Source organism: Eretmochelys imbricata, chromosome 3 (genome assembly GCF_965152235.1).
Source record: "Eretmochelys imbricata isolate rEreImb1 chromosome 3, rEreImb1.hap1, whole genome shotgun sequence".
Lineage (NCBI taxonomy): Eukaryota > Metazoa > Chordata > Testudines > Cheloniidae > Eretmochelys > Eretmochelys imbricata.
The window spans coordinates 31,662,191-31,687,001 of NC_135574.1; the positions used below are offsets into that span (position 1 = coordinate 31,662,191).

The window sequence follows — 24,811 nt, forward strand, 5'->3', positions numbered from 1 at the left end:
ACTGCCTATGGCTTCCCAGTCAAAGATGCTCTTTCTACCTGCGACAGGGTTGGGGGGAGGGGTAGATTAGAAACCCTTCAGGGACGAGTTTGCATTACACAGACTGACAGACATGTAGGATTGGAAGGGACCTTGCACGGTCATCCAGTCTAGCCCCCTGCACTGAAGGAGTACCACGTAAACCTAGACTAGGGTGACCAGCTGTCTCTGGCAGCTGTTCCTCTAACTTGTTCTTAAAAGTCCTCCAATAAGGGAGATTCCACAACCTCCCTTGGAAACCTATTGCAGAGCTTAACTACCCTTATAGTTAGCAGGTTTTTCCTAATAGCCCACCTAAATCTCTGTTCCTGTAGGTTAAGCCCCTTACTTCTTGTCCTACCTTCTGTAAGCATGGAGAACAACTGATCACTGTCCTCTTTATAACAGCCTTTAACATGCTTGAAGACACGGTGGTCCAGATGAGACCTCACCAGTGCTGCGTAGTGCAGGACAGTTACCTGCAGAATCTTACATACAACAATCCTGTTAATGCACTCACCGCACATGGTATTAGCCTTTTTTGCAACTTCAGCATATTGTTGACTCATGTTCAATTTGTGATCCACTATAACCCCCTCATCCTTTTCAACAGTACTGCTGCTTAGCCGGTTAGTCTCCATTTTTTAATGTGCATTTGATTTTTTCCCCCTAAATGTAGTACTTTGCACTTGTCTTTATTGAATTTAATCTTGATGAATTCAGAGCGATTCTCTAATTTGTCAAAGTCTTTTGAATTCTAATCCTGTCCTGCAACATGCTTTCAACCCTTTCCAGCTTGGTGTCCTCTGCCACTTTTATAAGTATATTCACCACCCCATTATCAAAGTCATTAGTGAAAATATTGAACAGGACTTTGGGCATGCAGCCCAATTCTGATAGCAAAAATACACACATTAACACATTTTTGAATAGCAGTTACATTTAGGCCATGCAGCCACCCTGTGCCTCCTTATGCTTCTGTGCAAAGGCTCAGCCATGACCCTGCTTCAGTTCCTTATTAGTACCCATAGCAACATTGAATCTCGTCCCTGTAGAATCAGCTATCTTTCTCTTGGCTGTAAACTCATCTTTTATAAACAGTTTGAGATATACTTCTTTGCTTTTACCCTTTTATCTTTGATTAATTCTGTAATTTGGCTGTTTCAGAAAAAAAACAGGAGATTCTCCACCCTGCACATCAGAGTGCGGCACCAGCCACCATTGCAGACTCTAAATCTTAAAGGTTTAAGCCCTGCGCAAGCTGTGATGGACTCATCCTCCAGCTGATAGCCGTCGCAGGTACCTTTTCCTGCTGGGGGAGAACCACATCCCTGATGAGTGCTTGTGCAAATCTTTCTTGTTGAGGGCTCACAAATTTAGGGATGCACAGCTGAAACAACACGTACTCACCTGTACAGAAGAGGTTCTTCATATTCAGATTCCAAGGCCTGAAGGGACAATTGTGATCATCTACTTTGATGTCCTGTATTATACAGGTTATAGAATGACCTCAGAATTTGCCAGATTCGTACAGTGACTCAAACTCAGGCAAAGTATCACTTAATCTTTCCCTGCCTACCACTAAAAATAACCTATTTAATGCAACGAGTTGGTAGGAAGTTGCTTAGTTACATCCCCAGACCATTTTGGATCTCAGCTGTTTATTTTTATTTAAAGTCCTTTGCTATGGGAGAGGAAATACAGCCTCTCTTCTCGGGAAATCCTAAGGGAGTCTTAGACATGACCACAATTTGCAGGAAATGTTACTGCTTGAAGATTGAGAAATGTTTTTCCAATGCAGCAGAAGCAACTGTGCTAAGCACCAGGAAGCATTCCATGAACCAGTTTGAAAACCAATATACTGAAATACTTAAATGATTAAATACAAAAGGACAATTTCAGATACTTTAGACCATTTTAATTTCTTTTGGTCATGAAAACAGCATTCTACTCAGAGATGATTCTCCTCTTTTCAACTGAATAAACTGTGATTTCCTCTTGAAGTTTTTATGAAACAAACCAGCATGACAAACTCTTGTATTTGCTGCTTAAGATAGAAGTGTTATTCATGCAGTCAACACAGCTCTTGGGAATAATTAACTTTTTGCTCACTTTGCAGTAGCCAAACAATATTAACACTGTCACAGAGGCTATATTAAAAAAAATTCTCTATGACTTTAATACTACAGTGATGGGCACCATAGAAAAATTATAGATAGTAAAAGAGAGTGTAAAAATAGATTAGAGGATATTTCCCACCAGATTATAAACATTTAATGCAAAACAGATGTTGCATCTGAAATCCTTGACAGTATCATTTTAAAAACAAGAACATTTCACAGAGAGGTTTTCTTTTTTGAAAAAAATGCTAACTGCATTTATCAGTATTTCTTTATGAATAGTTTTTTATCCTTACATAATTGGTTGGGGACAACCAATTATTTTGAGAGAGAGATGCTAACACATAAATGTTCTTCATTGATATTACTACTGAGAATTATCTGATGCCACTTTAACCAACTCTGGAAAAAAAAAAAAGAAGCACATTTCTTGTGAATGATGCAACGATACCTTTATATTCTTCTGTTAGGAACCCCACACTTTCCCTGAACATTTTTTAGTGTGATTTAAAAATGCAGACTTAAAAATCACATTTCTATAGAAATTTTGTTCCCCCACTTTAGGCCTCCAGTCCCACAACTCACTATGTGTAGCTGCCACTCTGCAACTACAGTTATATTGACTTGAATGGGGCTTTGTGCTGGCACACTGGTGTGCCTACATGCAGTGAACTGCAGAACTGGGCCAATATTAACACCTGAGACTATTGTAATGGATGGTGATAGGCTAAAATGATCTCTCTCATAGTTTATTTTGTGTATTTGACAGCCTCTTCCTTATGGTCAGTTTCATTGCTTACACCATGTAGTCTTCTAGGCTTTAATTCTGCTAAGAACTTAAGCATGGACTTAACCCACTTATCTTCCCTCAGACTCAAGTGCTTTACTGAATTGGGGCCTAAAAGCCTGACTTGTAGAAGTTCCAGGTAACCACACAACTCCAGCTGAAATCAACAGGGGCTGTGGATGCTCAACACTTAGTTATCCTTGGTTTGTGTGGAATCTATTGTGATTTCTCATTTTAGTTGAAAAAGCCTTTACTATTCAGATCTTCACCTTACTTTCTCATTTTAAGGGTAAATGATAATTTAGTACAGATAACTGCAAGAGGTGTGTTTATTAGTCACTATACTATTACCATAAAAAACAGCAAGAAAAAATAAAAAGACAATTCTCTGTATAAAATATATAGGGGAGCAGAAAACCCTATATTATATATATATAGGGGAGCAGAAAACCCAACTCCTCCTCCAACAGGTCAGCACACCTTGAAAATATAAGATTCCTCCCATTTTTTATCATCATTTTAGGTTGTCTACTACAGCATATCAGGGTAAGAAATTTCTCCTCTTATGTGCGTAAGTCCTATTAATGGGTTCATTTGTACATATATTCACTCATTATGTACATTACACATAAATTGAGTTGCTATAACAGATTGTCTATCTGTTACTTGTAATGAGAACTAAGCAATTTTGTGGTCAGGGAATAAGTACATATGGCTTACTAAAGGCAAGTTTTGTTTTGTTTTTTAATGAAAATTGAGAAATTGAATCAAGTATTAAAAAGATTGTTCTTGTGTTTCCTAGATATATACTGGTCAGTCAGGTCAATGTACTGGGCTGAGGGCATCATAGAGTCTCTGGGCAGCCAACTCCACCATTTCCCGAAGGGATTCATCATCTTCATTTCCTGGCTCACATTCAGCAGTCTGGAAGGAGAGATGTGTATAATCAAGGAGTCAGAATAAAAAAGCCCTGTAAATTTACCTTTTTTTAAAAAAATTGTAAGTAAAGTCAATTAGGAGAAGGCATAGTAGATAACAGTCTAAGCAGCAATAAAACATTTCCTACAGTGGGGAAGCAAATTGTAAGGAAAATTATCAAGAGATTTCAGCTGCATTGCTGTCTTTTAAGCAGTTTGCCTACACATAAGATAGTTCAGCAAAAGATTTACATCAGTCTTGCTGAGAAACAACAAAACTAGATACAAGTTTGTGCTTGATTAGTCATTAATTTTGGAATTATTGAATAGTAAGTCTAGTTTTGTGAACTAGATTTGGTTCAAAATCAAGTCCATCAAGTGGCACCCCAAAGTTTTTAACTTAATCTGTGACCTCATCTGCACTTTACTAAATTATTTTAGGTAGAAGCTAGGAATAAATATAGAGTGCCAATCAACACCTCTGCTGTAAATAATTCAATTTTAACCCACTCATGGTCACCTGGACACTCAGAAAATAAAGTTTATTTCAAAATAAAATCCAGTGCCCTGTTTACTCATTAAAGCAATTCATTTTTTTATTGAGAGGCAAAACATCTATGTCTACTTGAAACTTGCCAATTCACCCACATAGAGAAGCCCACTGACAGTAGTAGCTCTTTGACTCATGTAACTAACAAACAAATGGCAGCAAACAAGGATTTATATTTTTGGTGCGTCTTGTGGCTCTTTTAGTCTGGAAGACACTATTTACTCCCTTCCACTCTTGTCTCCTTTCTGTACAGGCACCCCAGCCACGAGGGCAAACAAAGGCTCCACCTTAAAAGCAGATGAAAATGAGGCTTGGATGATCCCCCTTCTACAACAAAGTGTAACCTTGAGCCAAAACCCATCAGCCGAGCAACATCCCTGTGCTCTACTAAGCCAAGATGCAAAAACCAAATGCTATGATTCATTGTGCACAAATCTGAACCCAACCGTACTTAACATTTAGTGTGTTTTTTTAAAAAATCCCTGCTTTTTAAAATAGAACCTTTTGGCAATTATCCATTTCTTTATGGTTTCTTAGTGTCTTAGTGTTGATTAAGGTGAATCACTCAGGCACTTTTAGTTCAGGCACAAAGGAGAGACTATGGAGAGTATATAACTATACTGGCAAATCCTTCTAGTGTAGACGTAACTTATACTGGCAAAAGAGTGCTTTGGCTGGCATAGTTTATACTGGTTCAGTGCGTGAAATAAGATATACTGTCAAAAGCACTTTTTTGCCAACATAACTGTGTCAACACTAGGGCTTTTGACAGTACAGAAACGGGGAGGGAGGGAGGGAAATCACACCTCTCACCAACATTACTATACTGGCACAAGTTTCCAGAGTACACCTGGCCTGGTAACATGCCGCTGAAGTCAGTAGTGTGTACACCAGTATAAATGATATAAAATATAATACTAAAATATATTTTGATTAAGCAGTACAAGTTTCTCTTTAGGCTTCTGGTACTTTTCTCTCTTCTACATGGTCTAAACAATCTGGGGCAGGGACCATCTTTTTGTTCTGTGTTTGTACAGCATCTAGTACAATGGGGTCCTAATCCATGTCAGGGGACCACTAGATTAGAACACTGGAGGATATTAACCATTTATGTCATCACCGCATTGTTCTAATCATCAGACGTACATCATCTTCCTAAAACTAAGTTTCAATACATTTCAGCTTTACTCCTTAATCTAACTGATAAATAGATAAGATACTTCACTCTCTCTGTGGGCATTGCAGATTTTGGATTTAGTTACTCAGGATCAAGATAGGCAAATCTGATTTGCTTGGCACATTTGCCTACTAGATGATTGTTTGTCTTTATTCAGACCTGTCTAAATTTTAAGAGTCTAAAATTTCTAAATCAGTAAGTTATAAGTTATTCTATCTCTACCATCCCTACTCTGTTTTGATAAGTTTTTATTTAATTGCAATTTTACTTATAGAAAGTACAGTTGCTACAAAGGAAAATATTGAAAGTTTCTCTTTCAAAAGCAGAAGAATCGATGTTAGTTTTTTCTCTGAAAGATTTCTGAATAGGATTAATCTGTTGTGATGCTGTGTACCAAAATATGTCCCCTAGCAAGTGATGTACAGTATTCCAGGGATCATCACCATTATACATCAGACTTTAGAGCCCATGAGACAGATATTTTGTCTTATTTTGCCTATTTGCTCCTAGAGCACAATTCAAATAATATCAGTGAATTTAACTATACATACCCGTGTGTCCAATGAAATATTTGCAGTCTTTCCATCCACTGTGACACTTAGAACAAAGCCATCTTTTGCACTAACACAGTCCTCTCCAAACATGTCCCTAAAACAAAGGCCTATAATTGTAAAAACATAGCCAAATGGCAAACTAGTTTTTCTCTCTTTTTTTAAATTATCTTTGGATTCCAGACAGATTCTGTTAGCACAGTATCTGGTTTCAGTCACTGACTGGGTTAATTTAACTTTAAAATTATAGATGACAAATACTGACCTCAGTTATTATTAAAGTGGATTTTTAAACAACTTTAAGGATTTTACTGAAAAAAATCTGTTAGTAAGTCAGGGCCAAAAGTCACACTGACTTCAGCAACTGCAGCTTCCTTCCCCCCGCCCCAAGCTTCTATGGAACAGAGAGAACAAATGTCAAGGCAAGTCTACGAAAAATATAGATATTACAGGATTTCAAAATACAGTATGTTAGTAAGAAGTGATTGTGATGGATATTGCAATTCCATGCAATATCTTTGGGACCATATTGCATTAAGTTGATGTATCACTGTGGGCCAAGTATTGTATGCAACTCCAGTGGGAGGGTTATCACAGCTCCTTCAGGAACCAAAACCAGTGGGGAGGGGTGGGGTTAAGGTGAATTACTCAGGTTGTAAATACCCCCCAAATCGACCCTCCCCCTGGGGAGTCTTGCATATACTGATTCACAATGGGTTTCCCAGAGACCAACGGGCAAAGAAAGAGCTTTTCACAGAAAAAGGCTGCATTTAAAAACTGACCAAGGCGTTCTTTCTGATCCAGCAAACAGACAGGACCTTCTGTCCAAAGGGGTCCCAACCCTTGCAAAAGGGTTGGAAAGACTGATGGGTGACTTCTGGTAAGATTTTAGCCTGTGTATAGGAACTTTTATTGTTTTTATGTTTTCTCTGTAATGTTTTTAGCTTAAGAATAAACATGCTAACTCAGAAAGAACTGTGTATTACTTTGTAAATGCTGGCAATACACTGTTCATAGTCCTCAGAGAGGGAGCCCAGGACCTAGCCTTTAGGCATACTGGCTTGCTGGGATATCAGTGTCAAGCAGAGCACTGTGCAGCCTTAAACCCCAGGCAGAAGGGAGTAGGACAAGTGTCCCCCTTCCCAGACACAGGCAACAGCGGGAGACCTGCATGGGCAGTTCTGAAATGGACCACCGATGGGGAATACAGGGGGAATGCAGTTACCCTAAAACTGTGACAGTGATGGCTTGATTTTCAGGGGTGCTGAGTACCTACAGCTCTCATTGAAGTCAACGGGAAGTACAGATTCTCAGCATCTCTAGAACAAAAAAAATCACGCCCTTGGTTCAAAAAATTTAAATGATCAGAAAAAAATATCCTGAAACAGTCTCTCAAGATATTGCAGGATTTATTACCTTTTATCCTTTGGTTTACTTAATTACTGAGCTTCACAGAAATGAAACTGATATAAATCTCTGCAGCCTTTTCTGAATTACTATACATGCAAACAACGAAATGGGCAAAATGTAGGCGAGAACTGTGTTTCTTTATAGGCCATATATTTAGTGGCCATATAAATTATGCTAAAATCACCACATTTGCATGACAAACAAATAATGTTTCTAACTGACTAGTTTTGCTTATGAATAATATGACAAGCCAACTTACTGAAGCATGATCTCCATCCTTTTGCTAAATACATCCATATCTACTTTTTTTGAAATCTTATGCACTGCAGCTGAAAAAAATTAAGAAGTCAGCATTAGGTTTTCATTGACATTTGCTTGTGTTGTATTTTCCTCTTGAAAATGTTTACTATTACAATATAGTTAATTTACAAGTCATAGTTGCTAAAAGTCTGCATAGTTTTCTTTATGGAAATTTATAATTGAAAACAAAAATGTTTCATGAAATACTAAGAAAAAAGTTGCATTTTAAAGGAAGAGCTTAAAGACCATATTTGAAACAAGTTCCTTCACTTCTGTTACTAAATTCACCAGGCTATTCAAACAGGAAGAGTTTTACAAGTCTAATTTTTACTTATTTCTATTTATTTTTCACAATTTATGGTGTTTGTTTAATTTTTACATTTTATTCAGTTGGGTAATGACAACAGTTTCACTTCTGTTTATAATCTGCTTTGCTTTCTGGTTTCATAAATTCGGACAATACTTCACTCTCTTAAATGGCAAAAACTTCTTTAGCTCAGTTTAGATTGCCCTTCCAGTATCTTATTAAGCGCAACAAAACTGAAACTTTTTTTTTCCTGTGAAAACCAGGAAATACAGAGTTAACCACTAGGAATTATCTGCATGTAATCTAGCTGCATTCACTGTGTTAGGTGTAGTTACATTGAATGAGAGAGGAATTAGTTGGAACAACTTGAAAAGAGTTGTGATTGTGGTCCTAAGCAATCTGTGGGACTGTGCCCTGCTGCGAGTGTATATGAGCTCCTTTCTCTCCTTGACCCCTGTGTGTGTGTGTGATTAAAGGAAAGAAGTGAGTGTATCCCTGGACAGATCCAGTATGTATATTTCAGCAGTGTTGCGTAGGCTGTCACTACAAGGCACAGGAGTCTTCTTGCCATGGGGATTGTCAACAGTTAAGTGGGAGATGAGTGCTGTCTGTGAGTTTAATGAAGAATAAGTGGAAGTGTAGTGTTAGATGACATTGGTGCATAAGGTGATAGGTTTGTAAAAGGAGCTGTAGGGTTTGTAAAAGTTAGCAGATGGGATTTCCTTTCTGGGGCGTAGGCTGCAGTGGGTGTAGGAAGCTCCTGTTCAGTACAGTGCAAATGCAGAGTGCAAGTATGTTTTAAGGTTGTACTGGGGCATTGCTCAAAGAGGGCAGTGTTAGGAGTGTGGGCTTTTAGTTTGTCTGTATTTCCTGGTTTTCACAAGTTTGGGTTTTGCTGAACTTGACGTTCTGGAAGACCCTGAGCTACCATGGGGCAACCTTCACTGTGCGCTGATGAAGCTTTTGAAAGTATCTTGTCTCCTCATTGGTCATTTTGGTCAGGTGCCGGTGAGGTTACCTTTAGGTTCTTAACCCTTTACAGGTGAGAGGATTTTTTCTCTGGCCAGGAGGGATTTTAAAGGGGTTTACCCTTCCCTTTATATTTATGACAAACAGAAAGAGAAATGTTGTTGGTAGGACTTAATGGTGATTTAGGCAGTTGTAATTATCATGGACATTTGCAGTTCAGAGGCTACTGGGGCCAGGAAATAATACCACCACCTAACTTTAATACAGCATTTTTCCTTGGTAGATTTTCAGAAGGGAAATATTATTATCTGCATTGTACGGATAGGGAAAGTGAGGCAAAGTGACTTGGCCAACGTAATCCCACAGGCCAATGGCAGAGCCAAAAACAGAGTCTAGGTTTTTTGAGTCCAAGTCCACTGTTGTTTCCACCAGGGTGCATGGTTGCTTTGTGATTCCTACATGTCCCTCCCCCTCCCCACTTTGTTGTAGTGGAATGGGGATAATGGTTGTTGAAATGTTGGGAGTGCGTAGTTGCTAGCACAGCTGGTGAGAGAAATCTCAGACATGGTCTATATCCCAAGTACTTGGCAGTTTTATTACATGGTGATTATAGGAACTTTAGCCATGTGAGGGAAGACTGGTGTGTGTGTGTGTGTGTGTCTCCTCTCACCCATAGTCCCCCGCAATATATAGCAAGTTCCCCACCTCCACCGTGTGTGTGTGTGTGTCTCCTCTCACCCATAATCCCCTGCAATATATAACAAGTTCCCCACCTCCACCATTTCCAGCTCACCCTCCCCTTCCTGTCTCTAGACTAACGTCTAGAGGTAGATCAGCAAGAAGGTGAGCAATGCCAGTCATAGCGTGGGAAGCGTCGTCCCCATGCCGGAGAGTAGCACTGAGGAGACTGGGAGGAGGGTCTGGGTGATCGACAATGAGATTGGGACACCAACGGACGAGATTGGGACCTGCCTCGGGATCACTGTTTCTTGTCTGGTAACTGGTGGTGCTCCCCCGCCTCCTCAGGGGCCTAACGGCGGGCTTGCCCTCTTGGGGAGCCTTAGCTTGTTCCTGCGGCACCGAAGACATCATAGGGGCAGGTGGAGACATGCTCTCTCTGCGCCTGGGCTTGGGATGACAACGGTGCAGGCAGAGTTGCGGGCCCCAAACTGCTCCCTGGAGTCAGTGGCGGACCTTTAAAGGGGCTAAGAGCCCCAGCCATGGAGGCATGCTTTTATAGCTCTGGCGAAAGCTTGCAGGCAGGCCCAGGTCCTTTGCTGGAAGACCCTGGGCCTTCTTGCTTGGTGCCAGAGAGTGCTTCTTAGCCCTCATTTTCGGTACCGGTGATGGTGAACTGTGTCGGGAAGAGGCTGGTGCCGGTGGCGCACTGCGCACGGAGGCAGAGGTGCTCGGTGCAGCCTGCGTAGAAGGCTCGGAAGCCAGGTGGAGGGCGGACTCCATCAGGAGAGCCCTGAGGTGAATATCCCTCTCCCTTTTGGGTACAGGGCCAAAAGTTCCTGCAGATCTGGCAACGCTCCTTAATGTGTGACTCCTCCAAGCACTTAAGGCAGTTGTTATGGCAGTCATTCACAGGCATAGGCCAGCTGCAGTCCGAGTAGGGCTTAAACCTGGGAGCCTGGGGCATGCCCTGCTCTGGGGCAAAGTCCCCACTGGGACCCTAACTATTAACTAACTAACTAACATTTAAGAACTACTTAACAACTTCTTAACACTATCAATCATGTACAAGAGGCTGAAAGGCACAAAGTCCAAGGGAAGAAAACTGCTAGCTCTTGTCAAGCAAGAGAGGCGCTCCGACTGACCACCCCGGGGGGTAAGAAGGAACTGAGGGGACATGGGCCAGCAGCGCCTGTTATACCCGGCATGAGCATGGCACGCTAGAGGATGCCAGAGCCGGCCCTACGGGTACCGCTAAGACAAAAATCTCTGATGGCCGCGACCGTGGGTGTGCGCACACCTAGAATGGAATCGATATGAACAAGCACTCGAAAAAAAACCTGGCCTTGCACATCCGAAAGTTCTGCAGTCACTGCTCATCATCCCAAGCCTGCATTAGGAGGCAATCCCACCAGTCAGTGCTTGTTTCTTGGGCCCAGAAGTGGCGTTTCACCATCTGCAGCTGCTTTACAAATGCCATCAACAACCTGGAATTGGTTCTTGCTATGTCCCACAGCAATCATCATCTTCCAGAAAATCATCATATTCCCGGGTGATACAGTTCTTATGGCTCTGCAATCATGCATCCTGTGCTTGCAATGCTCAGGACAATAGTGTAGAGCTGTGCAGGTTCCATGCTTCTGCCAGAGTAGGCAGACAGCAAAGACTGCATGGGTTTGTGGGATTTTTAAACAAGGCATGAAAATTATGGGATATATAGATGAAATTATGGGATGGAGACACTTGAACTCTGGGAAGTTTCCCCCTTGCTCTCAGTCACCTCTGTGTGATTTGTTTCTGCCCCACCATGCATTGCCAAAACTTCCCAAAAGACAGTGCACTGGATGGTGGTGGGTTGCACAGTGGGATACCTACCCACTGGCACAAGCGCTCCTGGTGAGTACACACAGCATCAACACAAGGAGCTAAGTGTGCACGTGCACAAGCAATATACTAACCACGGCAGCTTTTTGCAGACATAACTTGTGTCGACCAAAGCGTGTAGTGTAGATATGGCTTACAAGTGCTTGTGAATACCTAACTGGAGAACCAAACTCTTTGACTAATGAGGTTGTAATTTGAATTCCTCTAAGGGGCTAGTAGGTAGCATGCCCTCTGTTGAGGTAACTCTTAAGTGTCTGAGATCCCAGTGTGATGATTGCAACCCTACCTGTGCGAAAAAAAACACTGATAAGAAAAAAGAAAGCTCGTTTTAACCTTAACTAGACCAGTGCTGGCACCTCACTATAATAGGCTGCAAGTACAGCAGGAAATGCCTGCGGTAAAACAGAATAGCATCTATTCATTTAAAAAACAAACCAAAAACCTACACATAGGAATGTTGTAAATATTACATTCTGTACATTTCCTCCTTCCCCAAGGACCAAAATTTTGGTCCGAATTACGTAACCATGTCCAAAATTGGGGACCAGGTCCTGCTCTCAGATACACACACAGCTCTCATCAATTTTCATAGATGAGCAAGAGCATATGAAGGCAGAATTTGATTTGGCCCCTTAACGTGAAGAAGACGGTATGTGTTCCAAGCATAAAGGTATGTATTGGCAAAGAGTATACGGTACAGACCACAGAGGATATGAGAACTTTTAGACTATTTTTGCCAATGTGCATTATTGTTATTTATCCACCTTTTAATTTCTACTGCCATCATGCTGCACAGTCTCCCTAAATGTTCATCCTCTTGGAGTGTCACACCATTCTTCATACTTTCTACTAACTGAAAACAACTTCACCAGTACATTTCAATCCATCATGCAGCCCCTGTTCCAGTTCATTAATACAGTAAAATACATGAATTAGTCATAAGACACCACCACTATTAGTCCCAGCAAAGTTGCTTTGTTACTTGAACTAGTCAGCAACTTCACATCCAGCATCTGATAAATAATTTTGTTATGACCTAGTAATGCTATTTGATTACTGATGTCAATGGGTATATATCTAAAACTCGGCAAAATACAAATATTGCATTATTAACATATGTAGATTTCTTCATATTGACAGAAAAATGCTACTTGTGATGCGGTCCACTTCTAAACAGGCCTTTCAAATGAGAGGCTAAAATAAATATTTAGATGTGGTATCGTGAATCACTTACAATGTAAAATTTTACTTTCTTTTAGCTTTGTAGGTGTGTCATAAATGTAAAGGGAAGGGTAAACCCCTTTAAAATCCCTCCTGGCCAGAGGAAAAATCCTCTCACCTGTAAAGGGTTAAGAAGCTAAAGGTAACCTCGCTGGCACCTGACCAAAATGACCAATGAGGAGACAAGATACTTTCAAAAGCTGGGAGGAGGGAGAGAAACAAAGGGTCTGTGTCTGTCTGTATGCTGGGTCTTGGCTGGGGATAGACCAGGAATGGAGTCTTAGAACTTTTAGTAAGTAATCTAGCTAGGTATGCGTTAGATTATGATTTCTTTAAATGGCTGAGAAAAGAATTGTGCTGAATAGAATGACTATTTCTGTCTGTGTGTCTTTTTTGTAACTTAAAGCTTTGCCTAGAGGGATTCTCTATGTTTTGAATCTAATTACCCTGTAAGGTACCTACCATCCTGATTTTACAGGGGTGATTCCTTTACTCCTATTTACTTCTATTTCTATTAAAAGTCTTCTTGTAAGAAAACTGAATGCTTTTTCATTGTTCTCAGATCCAAGGGTTTGGGTCTGTGGTCACCTATGCAAATTGGTGAGGATTTTTACCAAACCTTTCCCAGGAAGTGGGGTGCAAGGGTTGGGAGGATTTTGGGGGGAAAGACGTGTCCAAACTACGTTTCCCAGTAAACCCAGTTAGAGTTTGGTGGTGGCAGTGGTTATTCCAAGGACAAAAGATAAAATTAATTTGTACCTTGGGGAAGTTTTAACCTAAGCTGGTAAAAGTAAGCTTAGGAGGTTTTCATGCAGGTCCCCACATCTGTACCCTAGAGTTCAGAGTGGGGGAGGAACCTTGACAACGTGTAAACCACTTCATCTGTTCTGTAATAATATGGCTGTAATTTTTCCATACATTAATGCACAAGTTGCCATTTACATATAAAAGAATCCAATTAACCAACAATACAAATCAAATCAGTTTTGTTTTTAAACAGCAAGTCTGTTTGCCCATTAATAAGCATTTTGCTTCATAATGAAAATAAATTTATCATAATGTAAAAAGTCTGCTAAGAGTCTCAACAGCAGAGATGCTAAGGAGTATGCTACAATTAAATATACACAAATTAAATTTAATACCTTTCTGTATTTTGGGATTTGACTGAACTTCCAGGATCACTGTTGTTACAGTGTCTGCATACATATCATTAGCAGGATTTGCCACCCACTGAAAAAAAAATTAATAATAATACTCTGGCAACAGCATAATCTGGACCGAATGAATAATAGAACATAAAAATGTCATAACAGCCATGAAATTCTCTTGACTCTATACTCTGATTTGCGCTGAAGAGACTAACTTCAATAGCTTTGGATACATTTTGCACTATATTAATTTTAAAACAAATATGACTTTGTGAATTGAAAATGGAGTCACCTAGAAGTTCTCCATTCCCCACCATGACACATTCTCAGATTCCAGAGGCTTCTTCTCCTTTGTTTTTCATTCTCTTTGGACACACTAGAGGGATTACTATCAAACGATCTGAGAGGCTTCTTCAGCAAATGAACATAGTCTTGGCATTATTTTCAACTACTATTTGCCAGGGAGAAAATGGCACAGGGCCTGAAATTTGGACCACTACAGAATTGCTCTATTACTTTTAAAGCATTTCTACAGTGCCAGTTAATGACTAGCACTGATAGGCAATTGCCTCCTCAGAAAGGTGTTAGTAAAGTTTCTCTCTAATACTAAAAAAGAAAAGGAGTACTAGTGGCACCTTAGAGACTAACCAATTTATTTGAGCATAAGCTTTCGTGAGCTACAGCTCACTTCCTCGGATGCATTCAGTGGAAAATAGAGTCCACTGAATGCATCCGATGAAGTGAGCTGTAGTTTACAAAAGCTTATGCTCAAATAAATTGGTTAGTCTCTAAGGTGCCACTAGTACTCCTTTTCTTTTTGCGAATACAGACTAACACGGCTGCTACTCTGAAACATCTCTAATACTAGTGGCATGAACAGTGATGCTTACACATCAAACCTCCTGGGGTATCTAACTGCAGTGAAGAAGTAAAATAAGCATTTTAAAAGGTTAAATAAAATGACACATATCAGAGTAAGATGACCACTCAAGGAAACTTTACCAGTGACTTTACACCTTTAACTCGATACTCAGCATAAATAACTTAATGATCTCTCATTTAACTCAGCGCAAAAGCCACTGTCCATTACATTGGTTTCTACAAAACAAGGAATGGAATATTTCTCTTTCCCCATTTTCACACTTACCTCAAGTACCACCATGCCAGGTTCCTGGATCACAGTAATATTTTTGAAAACCTTCAAGGCTGGCTTTTGCTGGATTTCAATTTCCTCTACATCACCTACAATGTAGCAAAAATTGGTTAATGAGAGCAAATTACATAGCAAAAAAAATTATTATAAAACAGAATACCTATATTGGCACAGGAAAATATATCTGGTTTAAACAAACGCTGAAGGATTGAAAACCCTTTTATTTCAGTGGGGTTCTCTGTTTTAGAGTGTGTGGGCCATATATATGCAATCCATTTCTTTCCCCTCAAACATATACTCCTCCACATACTCAGTGACACTTTTTTGGCTTTTTAGTGTGTAACACTGGCCATATTAGCTGTTCTATTTGATATGTTTTAATAGTGCAGTGCATTAACTAAAGCACATCAGTAGAAAAAAGCAGCTTAGGGCTAAATTCACAAAGAAAGTAGGTATGGTGATGCCACCTCCCTCATAACTGGTTCAAAGTCCCTCCTTCACCTGAAGAGGAGAAGAGATTTGAACTCTGATCTCCCACCTCTCAGGTGTGTGCCCTATCCACTGGGCTACAGGATATTCTGATGTGGAGCCACCTCTCCCAGCACTCAAAAAAAACCCACCTCCACGAGGGGTGTAGCTATTACTAGGGAGGGAGCACTATTACTTGTCTTATCCTCTAGGTCTGAACTAACTGATTGTTCAATAATTTCTTCCAGTATTTTTCCACGTATCAAAGCTAGGCTGACTGGTCTGTGATTCTCTGGGTCTTCCTTTTTCAATATAGCTACTGTTTTCTCCAGTCCTCTGAGACTTCACCCATCCTCCATGAGTTTTCAAAGAAAATCACTAATGGTTCAGAGATTGGGCTGGCTAGTTCTTCACTATTGGATGAATTTCATCAAGCCTTGCCAACCTGAATACATCTAACTTGTCTGAGTATTCTATAACCTGTTCTTTTCCTATTCTGGCCTGAGGCACTTCTCCCTTGTTATTAATATTAATTGTGTTAAGTATCTGGTCACAATTAACCTTGTTAGTGAAGACTGCTAGAAAGATGCTAGATTTCACAAATACCAAGTCTTATAACCTGTGTAGAAAACAACACGTATGAATATTTTCTTGTGTAAAAAGTAATGTATGGAATTGTAAAGTAGCCAAGCAAATAGTAAAGTGGCCTCAGAATTCAATGAATGTAAATCATGCAGTGAGATACAACAAACAAAGGTTGAGATTGTCAAAGAAGTCTAGGAGATTTAGACACATCTTCCATGATTTTAACCCAAATATTTACAATTAAATGAACAACCTGCTTCTATCTTTGTCTTCTATAAAAAAAATTAGACTTGAAGGTTGACTGATTCTTTTTCAAGAGGAAACTAAGTAAATGGTGAAGTATACGACTATCATTTTTACCCTATCCCAGTGGATGAACAATACACTTACTAAGATACCAAGGAAGAAAATAATTTGATTTTCTTTGCTCTTGTTTTATACCCATTTCTTATTCTGGAGTAAGTGTCTCAGCAAACAGTGTCCAAAAGCAGGACTTCAAATTCACTCACTATTTCACTGACAATTTGGGAAGGTGTGCTTCCAATCACTTCTTTCCCAAATACTTATGAACCCCCGGATCAAATTCCTTAAGCTTTTATATATATGTTGCCTACAAAGTTAAAGAAAAAAAGCACTAGAAATACAGACACACACATCAGAAGGAGGCTCCATACAGTAGGATGGTGGGTCAGTGCTTGTCTGAAGCCGGGAGAGGGAGAGTTGTGGCAACTGGGAGGCAGGGCAAGGTTGCCACCAGTTTCAGGCAGGTTTGTACTCGACATGGCTCAGTTGTGGCTCTGCTGCCGTTACCTGTGCCACTGTGGTTACATTACTATTTATACTCACTGCACACTAGTAGGGGATATCACACTACTGGGTTGCAGTGTAGAGACAGCCTCGGAGACAACTTCTAGCAGTGAGAGGAGAATACTTCAGTCAGCATGTCTAAGCCTCTGCTAAAACTACTAACGGGATGATAATTGCGGTGGCACTTTTTGTGATAGAGACATTTAACTACTAGAAAACAACTGAAGACCAGAATAATTTTAACACAGGTAACTGAATACCAGTAGGATATTTTTCAGTTACTGAAATATGGGATTTTGGGAATCCCATATTTTCTCATGCTCATTGTTTTACATTTTATATACACAGGAGAATCCCACAAAGATCCCCCACTTGTGCTCCTATGGTAGCTCTGGCAAGGCCAGTGAGAAACTTGAAATGAAACTTCTAATGAAACTTGTGAAAATTTGCAACAAATTATTAATAGCTTAGTTAGTAAAAGGGCAGCAGAATTTACCACTCAGATTTCCCCAAGGAATAGCATTAAAACAAAACAAAAACCTTTAAAGAAATGACAACAGATCTTGAACATCTCTTTTCAAATACACACACCTGTCAGTTTCTGTAGCTGGTAATAAAGCAGATTGAAAGGGCCAGAATACGGAATGGCTTGTGTCTGTGTTACAGTGCTCATAGCCAAATCAGTGTAATCTGAAGGAATTAAAAAAAGAAAAGGAAGTTAGTTCTTTTAAAGTTACTTTCTAAAAAAATAGATTTTTCAGTGCTGAGGAATGGTGGCTATTGTTGATTCCAAAAGTTTTCATACAGTTGGCAGAAAACAGAAAAACAAAACAAAAAACCCAGTTGCAGCTTACAAGAAGATTGGGTCTGTGATTAAGGCATGGGCAAGGCCCTGTATTTTATGTGGCACATTAGATGTAAATTATTCAGCAGGGACCCACTGTCTCCCACAAGTCCCCTTGTCTCACTGTCCCATTCAAGAAACATATTGTTCCTTGTATTATTTATTCTGAGAATAAATGTAATTCAAATCATGCTCCCTGCACATTTTAAGTTTTCAATTTGCTGCAGATTTTTGTACTGAAAACTAATAAATGCATTTTAGAAGCTGTCATGGGAAAGCTTGCTTCGACAACTGGCCAGGGCCCACCCCCCCCATCTATGGTATTTTTGGCACCCATACAGGAATGGGAGGAGGTTTTGGTTTTTGATACCAGGGAGGGAATGCATTTTTTTCTCTCCCCCTTTTTGGGCCGGGACAGAGGAAGGGTTTCAATTCCTTGTTTCTTACCCCAGCAACCAACGTTAGGAATTAGTTGCCCAACTGCCCCGCCTTAATATCTGCCTTCAAATCCAACAATGACAAGTAAGCATATTAGTTGGATGTTTCCGATAACGCGATCAGCTGTGAAATTGTTGAAGGTGACAGACTTCACCCACTGAACAGAGCAATTAGCTTCCTAGGTCTCAACCTTGTTTCAGACTTTCTGCAAATTCAGGTTTGAGAAGTTGTTCTGAAAGCTATTTATGCACCATTCCTTGCATCGTACCCAGCCCAAACTTCACAACATTGTCTAGTTATACACAATGAAAACACAGATGTGTAGCTTACCAAGTGATGCATAGGTTAAGGCCTTACAAAAAATAAATAAATGCTTGTCTTCAATACATAGATTCAGTCCAAGAGTTAAGGCAGAGGTGGCCAGCCTGTGGCTCCGGAGTTAATAGGCGGCTCCTTGTATAGGCACCGACTCCGGGGCTGGAGCTACAGGTGCCAACTTTCCAATGTGCTGGGGGTGCTCACTGCTCAACCCCTGGCTCTGCCACAGGCCCTGCCCCTACTCCACCCTTTCCTGCCCCCTTCCTTGAGCCTGCCATGCCCTTGCTCCTCTCCCTCCCCCCTCAGCCTCCTGTACACCATGAAACAGCTGATCGCGATGTGTGGGGAAGGAGGGAGAGGCCTGATTGGCAGGTCTGCCGGTGGGTGGGAGGCGCTGGGAGCGGGGTGGGGGCGAGCTGATGAGGGGCTGCTGACGTATTACTGTGGCTCCTTGGCAATGTATATTGGTAAATTCTGGCTCCTTCTCAGGCTCAGGTTGGCCACCCCTGGCTTAAGGTTACCATCTGCCATTGCAAGAGGGTGGCAGAAAGCTTGCAAATGTGTGTTCTTTACGCATAAGCCTTCTCTATCAGTTTGAATTGTCTCTGATAGGTACTTCATATTACAAACATTCCTGTACTGCTGTAATTAACCCGTATCAAGCAACTTTTCCCCACATTAAGCCTAAATAAAAGTTTAAAAATCTATGTCAGCCAAGTACTGATCATACAGAAATTGTAGAAACATAATGCATCAAATATAAGGTCCTCTATATCTTTTGCCTTTAAACCAGGAAACTCAGAATAGCTACTGAGCACATGACAGTATGTCATCTTGACTTACTTGACAGGTCACATGGAGAAAGGATGTGATAGTTAAAGTTTCTTTTAACCAGGATCCCTGAAACGCGCTGTCCTTGCTCTGGCTTCTTATCTGCTAAAAACCCCATCACCTGTTGAAAAGAGAAAAATCAAAATTGTTACAGGGAAAGCTGAAGCTGTGGAGGATGGAGGTTAACTCTGCAGATTTGAAATGGCCATTTCCAGCACAAATCCAGGTTTTCTCACCCTCCGCGCCCCCCCCCCCCAACTCACTCTTCTGCTAGTAATAGGCTATTGGTATATGGTAATGGGCTATTACCAGCAGGAGAGTGAATTTGTGTGTGTGTGTGTGGGGGGGGGGGGGGGCGGAGGGTGAGAAAACCTGGATTTGTGCTGTAAATGGCCCAACTTGATTATCATACACATTGTAAGGAGAGTGATCACTTTAGATAAGCTATTACCAGCAGGACAGTGGGATGGGAGGAGGTATTGTTTCATGGTCTCTGTGTATATAATGTCTTCTGCAGTTTCCACAGTATGCATCTGATGAAGTGAGCTGTAGCTCACGAAAGCTTATGCTCAAATAAATTGGTTAGTCTCTAAGGTGCCACAAGTACTCCTTTTCTTGATCCCATACAGAATCAGAGCTGCAGACTTTCTAGTTTCTCAGCCAAAGCAAGTGACATCATAAGTACTATCAACACATTTTTCATCTCCTCCGTTTATGGTGTTTGGTGTCACTAACCGGCAGAACAACAAGGAAGCCTGTGGATCAGATTTCTCAGGATCTGATTATGGTATTTTTATTACAATTCAACACCAATTACATCTTAAACAGCAGCCATATATACTTTTCCACTTCTGAATTCTTACAAAACAAGCTTCTTACTTTTAGCATAACCCTTGCAGGTAACTATTATGTCCTTCAAGAACTGCACAATGTATATTATGATGCAAGTTTTAGGACTGCACCTGCTAGAAAGGGATGCTTGGAATTCATAGATACAGAAGTCCAGAGATTACCTTCACTATTATAGATTCTCTGTACAAACTAAGGTACATTATATGTCATTACCTTCATTTTCTTTCTTTATTTTCCTAATTTAGATTGCAAGCTCTTCAAAGACAAGGATCTCGCCTTTCAAAAAAACCCATCTCTAAAGTGCTGTGTGAGTGCAGAGGTTCTGTATAAATACCCACTACCAAAAAATAATAATATACCTAGAACGATACAGATAATCTTTAAGTAGACATACGCTATGGGGATTATTTCCAGACGAGCATGCATACAAAGAATGTAAGTATACATATTGAGTATACGCTATATACTCCACCCACCTCTGAGTCTACAAATACTTGGTCAACCAGGCTGGAAGAGGTCAATTAGGGCTTGATCCTGCCCCATGGAAGTCTATGTGATTTTTGTCATTGATTTTGTTGGGAGTAGTATCAGATGCTTAATGAATATCATTTACTCATTTTTCAAAAACTCATTCTTTAAATCTTGATGTAACATTTAAAAAAAATTAAAGGCTATATTCAGCAGAGAGAAAGTTGATTATATGACAATTTCGGACAAACTATCAGAACAGTGTCTAGAACAGATTTTTGGGGGGGAATAAATGAAAAATGCCGATTGATGAATACATTTTTCTATATGTACCACTGTAAGGTCACTTGTGCACAGCTGCTCTCAGCTAGTCCAACATTCACAGCTTTTATTGCAAGGTTTAACATTGCATCAAATCAAGTTGTCTTTGTCATAACTCCCTTCATTCTGCAAGAGAGAGTCTAGAACACTGGAGACTCATTAACTGTCAAGAATACCTACTATATCCAAATTTAAATCTTTGTTTTAAAGAAAGATCTTTAGGTAAAACATATTATCTTTGGATTCCCTTTGTAGTTTCACTATCATGTTCCAAAAAGCAGAAAAAGTATCTGCTGGATAATCCCATTTTTATATTACACACACACAGTCTTTTTGAGGTGTGTGGGACTTACTAATGGTTTCCTAAATTGCAAATGAAATCTGTTACATCATTCCATAAACGTCAGTGACCTGACACTACAGAGATTAGTGTACTATTTCTTTGTTAAGAAATTATCTAGGGCTGCTGTCCTGGAACAAGTTCCATATAGAACGAGATCAAGAGACTGAAAGCATTGGCAGACTTGTCTGTATCAGCACAGACCTTGGCAGACTGAAAAAAAATAGTGTTTACACTATGTCCCTCTCATAGTATACTGAAGTTGTCCAGAAGCACAATCTGAAATTGATTAAAAGCAGGCATATTCTTGAAGGAAAAACATAACCCTCATCAAAGAGGAAAATGCTGTGCTATGGTTAAGAAAACATGAATGATACACCTTGGCAAGTTTTTCTCCTCTGAAGTTTAATGTCACAGCCTCAGTATTCCTAGGATTGTGCACTTCGATGTGAACTTCATCGTTATCCTCATATTCTCGTATTAATGCTGCTTTCAATCTGGCCATTTCATTCTGCTCACCATGCACTAAAATCTACAAGAAAGAGACAGTTTCACACTTAACACAGGGTATGTCCTCAAAACAGAGGTGCACTTTATTAAATAAATCACCCAAGAAAGTTGCTGCTTTCCTGTGCATCATGTTTAAAATATATATAATTGTCTTGGGCCACCAATATAGGCAACGTCAACTGTACTACACTGTGGTCAGTTCCACACTTGCCTGTGTAATCTATCCATTATAGTTTGCATTATAAAAGTGCTCAGATACCATGAGGAGTGTAGAAACAAAAATCTACATAGATTTTCACTTATTTTAATACATGGACTAACTGATAGTATTTTGTTATGAAAAAGGAATTTATAAAGTTCTTAAGTTTAACTAGAAAAGTCACAGTTAGCCATATGTTTTTATACATTTGCATGCAACGGACATGTATGCATATATATTTGTGAACTGCTCATGTATTTAAACTTAAAACTTCATGAACATTAATACGTTTATAAATATCTCTGCCAAGGTCAGCTTCCTTTTCCTCTGCTTCTCCCTTTCTCGAAAGGAGCTGCTGGCACAGATATTCCTTTTTTCCTATTTTAGGTTCCACATTCTACTTCTCACTTTCAAAGCAACCTATAACTCTGTCTCTGCTCTCATCTCCTCCTGCTCAAGCTTCTCCTCGACTGCTCCCCTTGTCTTTATTGGCATCTCTACACCTCCTTCCGCATTGCCCTGGTCACTTGGAACAAACTCCACTGCAAATAATTTTTATTAAATAACCTCCTCCTTATTCTTCCAAAATACCTGGAAACCCACCTATCCCATGATTCACTTGGAAACAGTAACCATATGCCACATTGTATTTGTTCTGTAGTATATAAGTACCCACATACATAGAACTTTACTGCCGCAACAGGGTACAGAGTAATCTCATCATAGGGAAGTCACCACAACACATCCACAGCAGTGCTGCAAATCAACCAGGTATTTAAATTTTGCTGGTGTAGCATGGTGAGGATTATTCTGCCTATCTTTGAAGCAGCAAGGACTGGGCACTGCCAGTGGCACTATACTGGATTGGATAAACCAATGACACAACCTATATTCCTAAGAAATAATTAACATGCATACTAACCACATGTGGAGGTTTGAGTGCCCTGATAAACTCGCTGGTTTGTTGGTAATCCGTGTGAGCAGAGAAAGAAATGTAGTCTACAGACATCTTCAGTGGGAGCTTCTGCCCTGACATAGTTGTGATCTCTTCAGGTTCAGACATTATGTGCTGTCACAGAAGAAAAGTACGTCTTTCAATAAACAAGGTATTTGAAAAATCTTCTGCAATATATCCAGTTTTTCACTTTTCAGAACCAGAAAAATAACTATCTGCAGTTGGTTTAAGTGATAAATATTTGAACAAATATACATTATAAAAATTACAAACACCTGGGATCAGTCATAAAAAAATTAAACACATACTTGCATCCTGTCCCTTGCACCGAACACTTAGGACTTAACTCGGCCCTAATACATATGACCATAACTCTCACTGAAATCAATATAAAGGTGTGTGTATCTATCTCTGATTGCAGAATTGGATTCTGCGGTCCTTTCTTGATTGCAGAAATTTAGATAGTGTTCTACTATCTGCAACTTCCCAACTTCAAAGCAAGTGAAAGTACTACATATCTCAGTCTGATCTCTGATGTAAGTGGGAGTTCAGTCATTGATTCCAGTGAGATCAGGATAAGGGCAAAAAAATTGAAAGACCACGTGGGAGGAGTGAGGGGGAGAAGAGAAGTATGTTAATCACACTTTCTTGGGACAAGCTACCTGCTAATTTTTTAATAGTATATAGAAAGATTTTTTCATTTAAGAATAGACTGTTACTGCAAATTGTCATCTGCAATTTTACTGGACATTTCATTTGTTTTTGCACGGTACAATTGGCTTTGGTTGTATTCAGTCATCCATACATGACAACAACCTTATTGTTTAACAACTTCAAATAAATAATCCAACCAGAGATTGCTCCTTTTAACGTAACATGTAAACTAAATATGGCAGTCAAATGGTAATAACTCACCTTGGCAAGTGTTCCTTCAACACAGTACCCTGCTATTATTACTCCATTTCTCTTATCAGTACACCAGCTCTCAAACAATTCTCTGGATAAGCCACTCTGCATCATACCTGGGGAAGCCATAACAACACTGGGGCCAATGTCATCAAAGTGATCCATACTCTATAAAACAAAAAGCAAGAACATCAGTTCGTACAGTTGGTTAAAATAAGTAGAGCCTGACTGCATCCCCTAGTCCGCAAAAGTGGACCTATGCAGGAAGATCACACTTCATCCTCATGGAAGTAAACTCTTTGGCAGCGTTTCTCCCGCTTTTGCCCATGAAGGACATTTTGTGGATCTCTGGAAGAAGAAAGAATTAGGGAACGCTCCCCACCCCACCAAACCTAAGCATATCAGGTGGATAGATGAGATAGTCTCAGTATAACTACTGCTATAACTGTATGAAATAACTAATTTAAATATTGGACTACTTTAAATTACAGAAGTATGGTCAGCACCACCTTATTTATTTATTTATTTATGATATGCTCCAAAGAAAGCCTTATATTAGACAAGAGTATGATTTTGTGTTTGTTCCAGAAACTAAACTTAAATCCTCCATAAACTTTCAGTTAAAGTACCTGTTCTAAGGTCAGACAAGTATAGCAGTGGCCCCAGCACCCAAATAGTAGTCCTGGGGGAATTCATGTCCCCCGTAGATTTCTTTGCTTCCCCGCAGAAAAATGACTTTCTGATGGGGAAGGAAAAGGAAGCCACAAGAGCACTCATGC

At 40.0% G+C, this 24,811-nt stretch overlaps 1 protein-coding gene across 1 annotated transcript in view; it reads right to left on the bottom strand.

Annotated features, from left to right (window-relative positions):
• Positions 1–1,921: 1,921 nt before the first annotated feature.
• Positions 1,922–24,811, bottom strand: part of CPSF3 (cleavage and polyadenylation specific factor 3) — a 55,708-nt gene continuing 32,818 nt past the window's right edge. Inside the window, exons 9-18 of the mRNA XM_077812546.1 lie at positions 24,042–24,200; positions 23,094–23,240; positions 21,842–21,994; positions 19,494–19,602; positions 17,642–17,740; positions 15,185–15,279; positions 14,032–14,119; positions 7,790–7,859; positions 6,121–6,217; positions 1,922–3,849 (exon numbers count right to left, since the gene is read on the bottom strand). Of these exons, the coding sequence (XP_077668672.1) occupies positions 3,748–3,849; positions 6,121–6,217; positions 7,790–7,859; positions 14,032–14,119; positions 15,185–15,279; positions 17,642–17,740; positions 19,494–19,602; positions 21,842–21,994; positions 23,094–23,240; positions 24,042–24,200 (1,119 nt within the window). The 3' untranslated portion in view covers positions 1,922–3,747. The remainder of the gene's footprint in view (positions 3,850–6,120; positions 6,218–7,789; positions 7,860–14,031; positions 14,120–15,184; positions 15,280–17,641; positions 17,741–19,493; positions 19,603–21,841; positions 21,995–23,093; positions 23,241–24,041; positions 24,201–24,811) is intronic.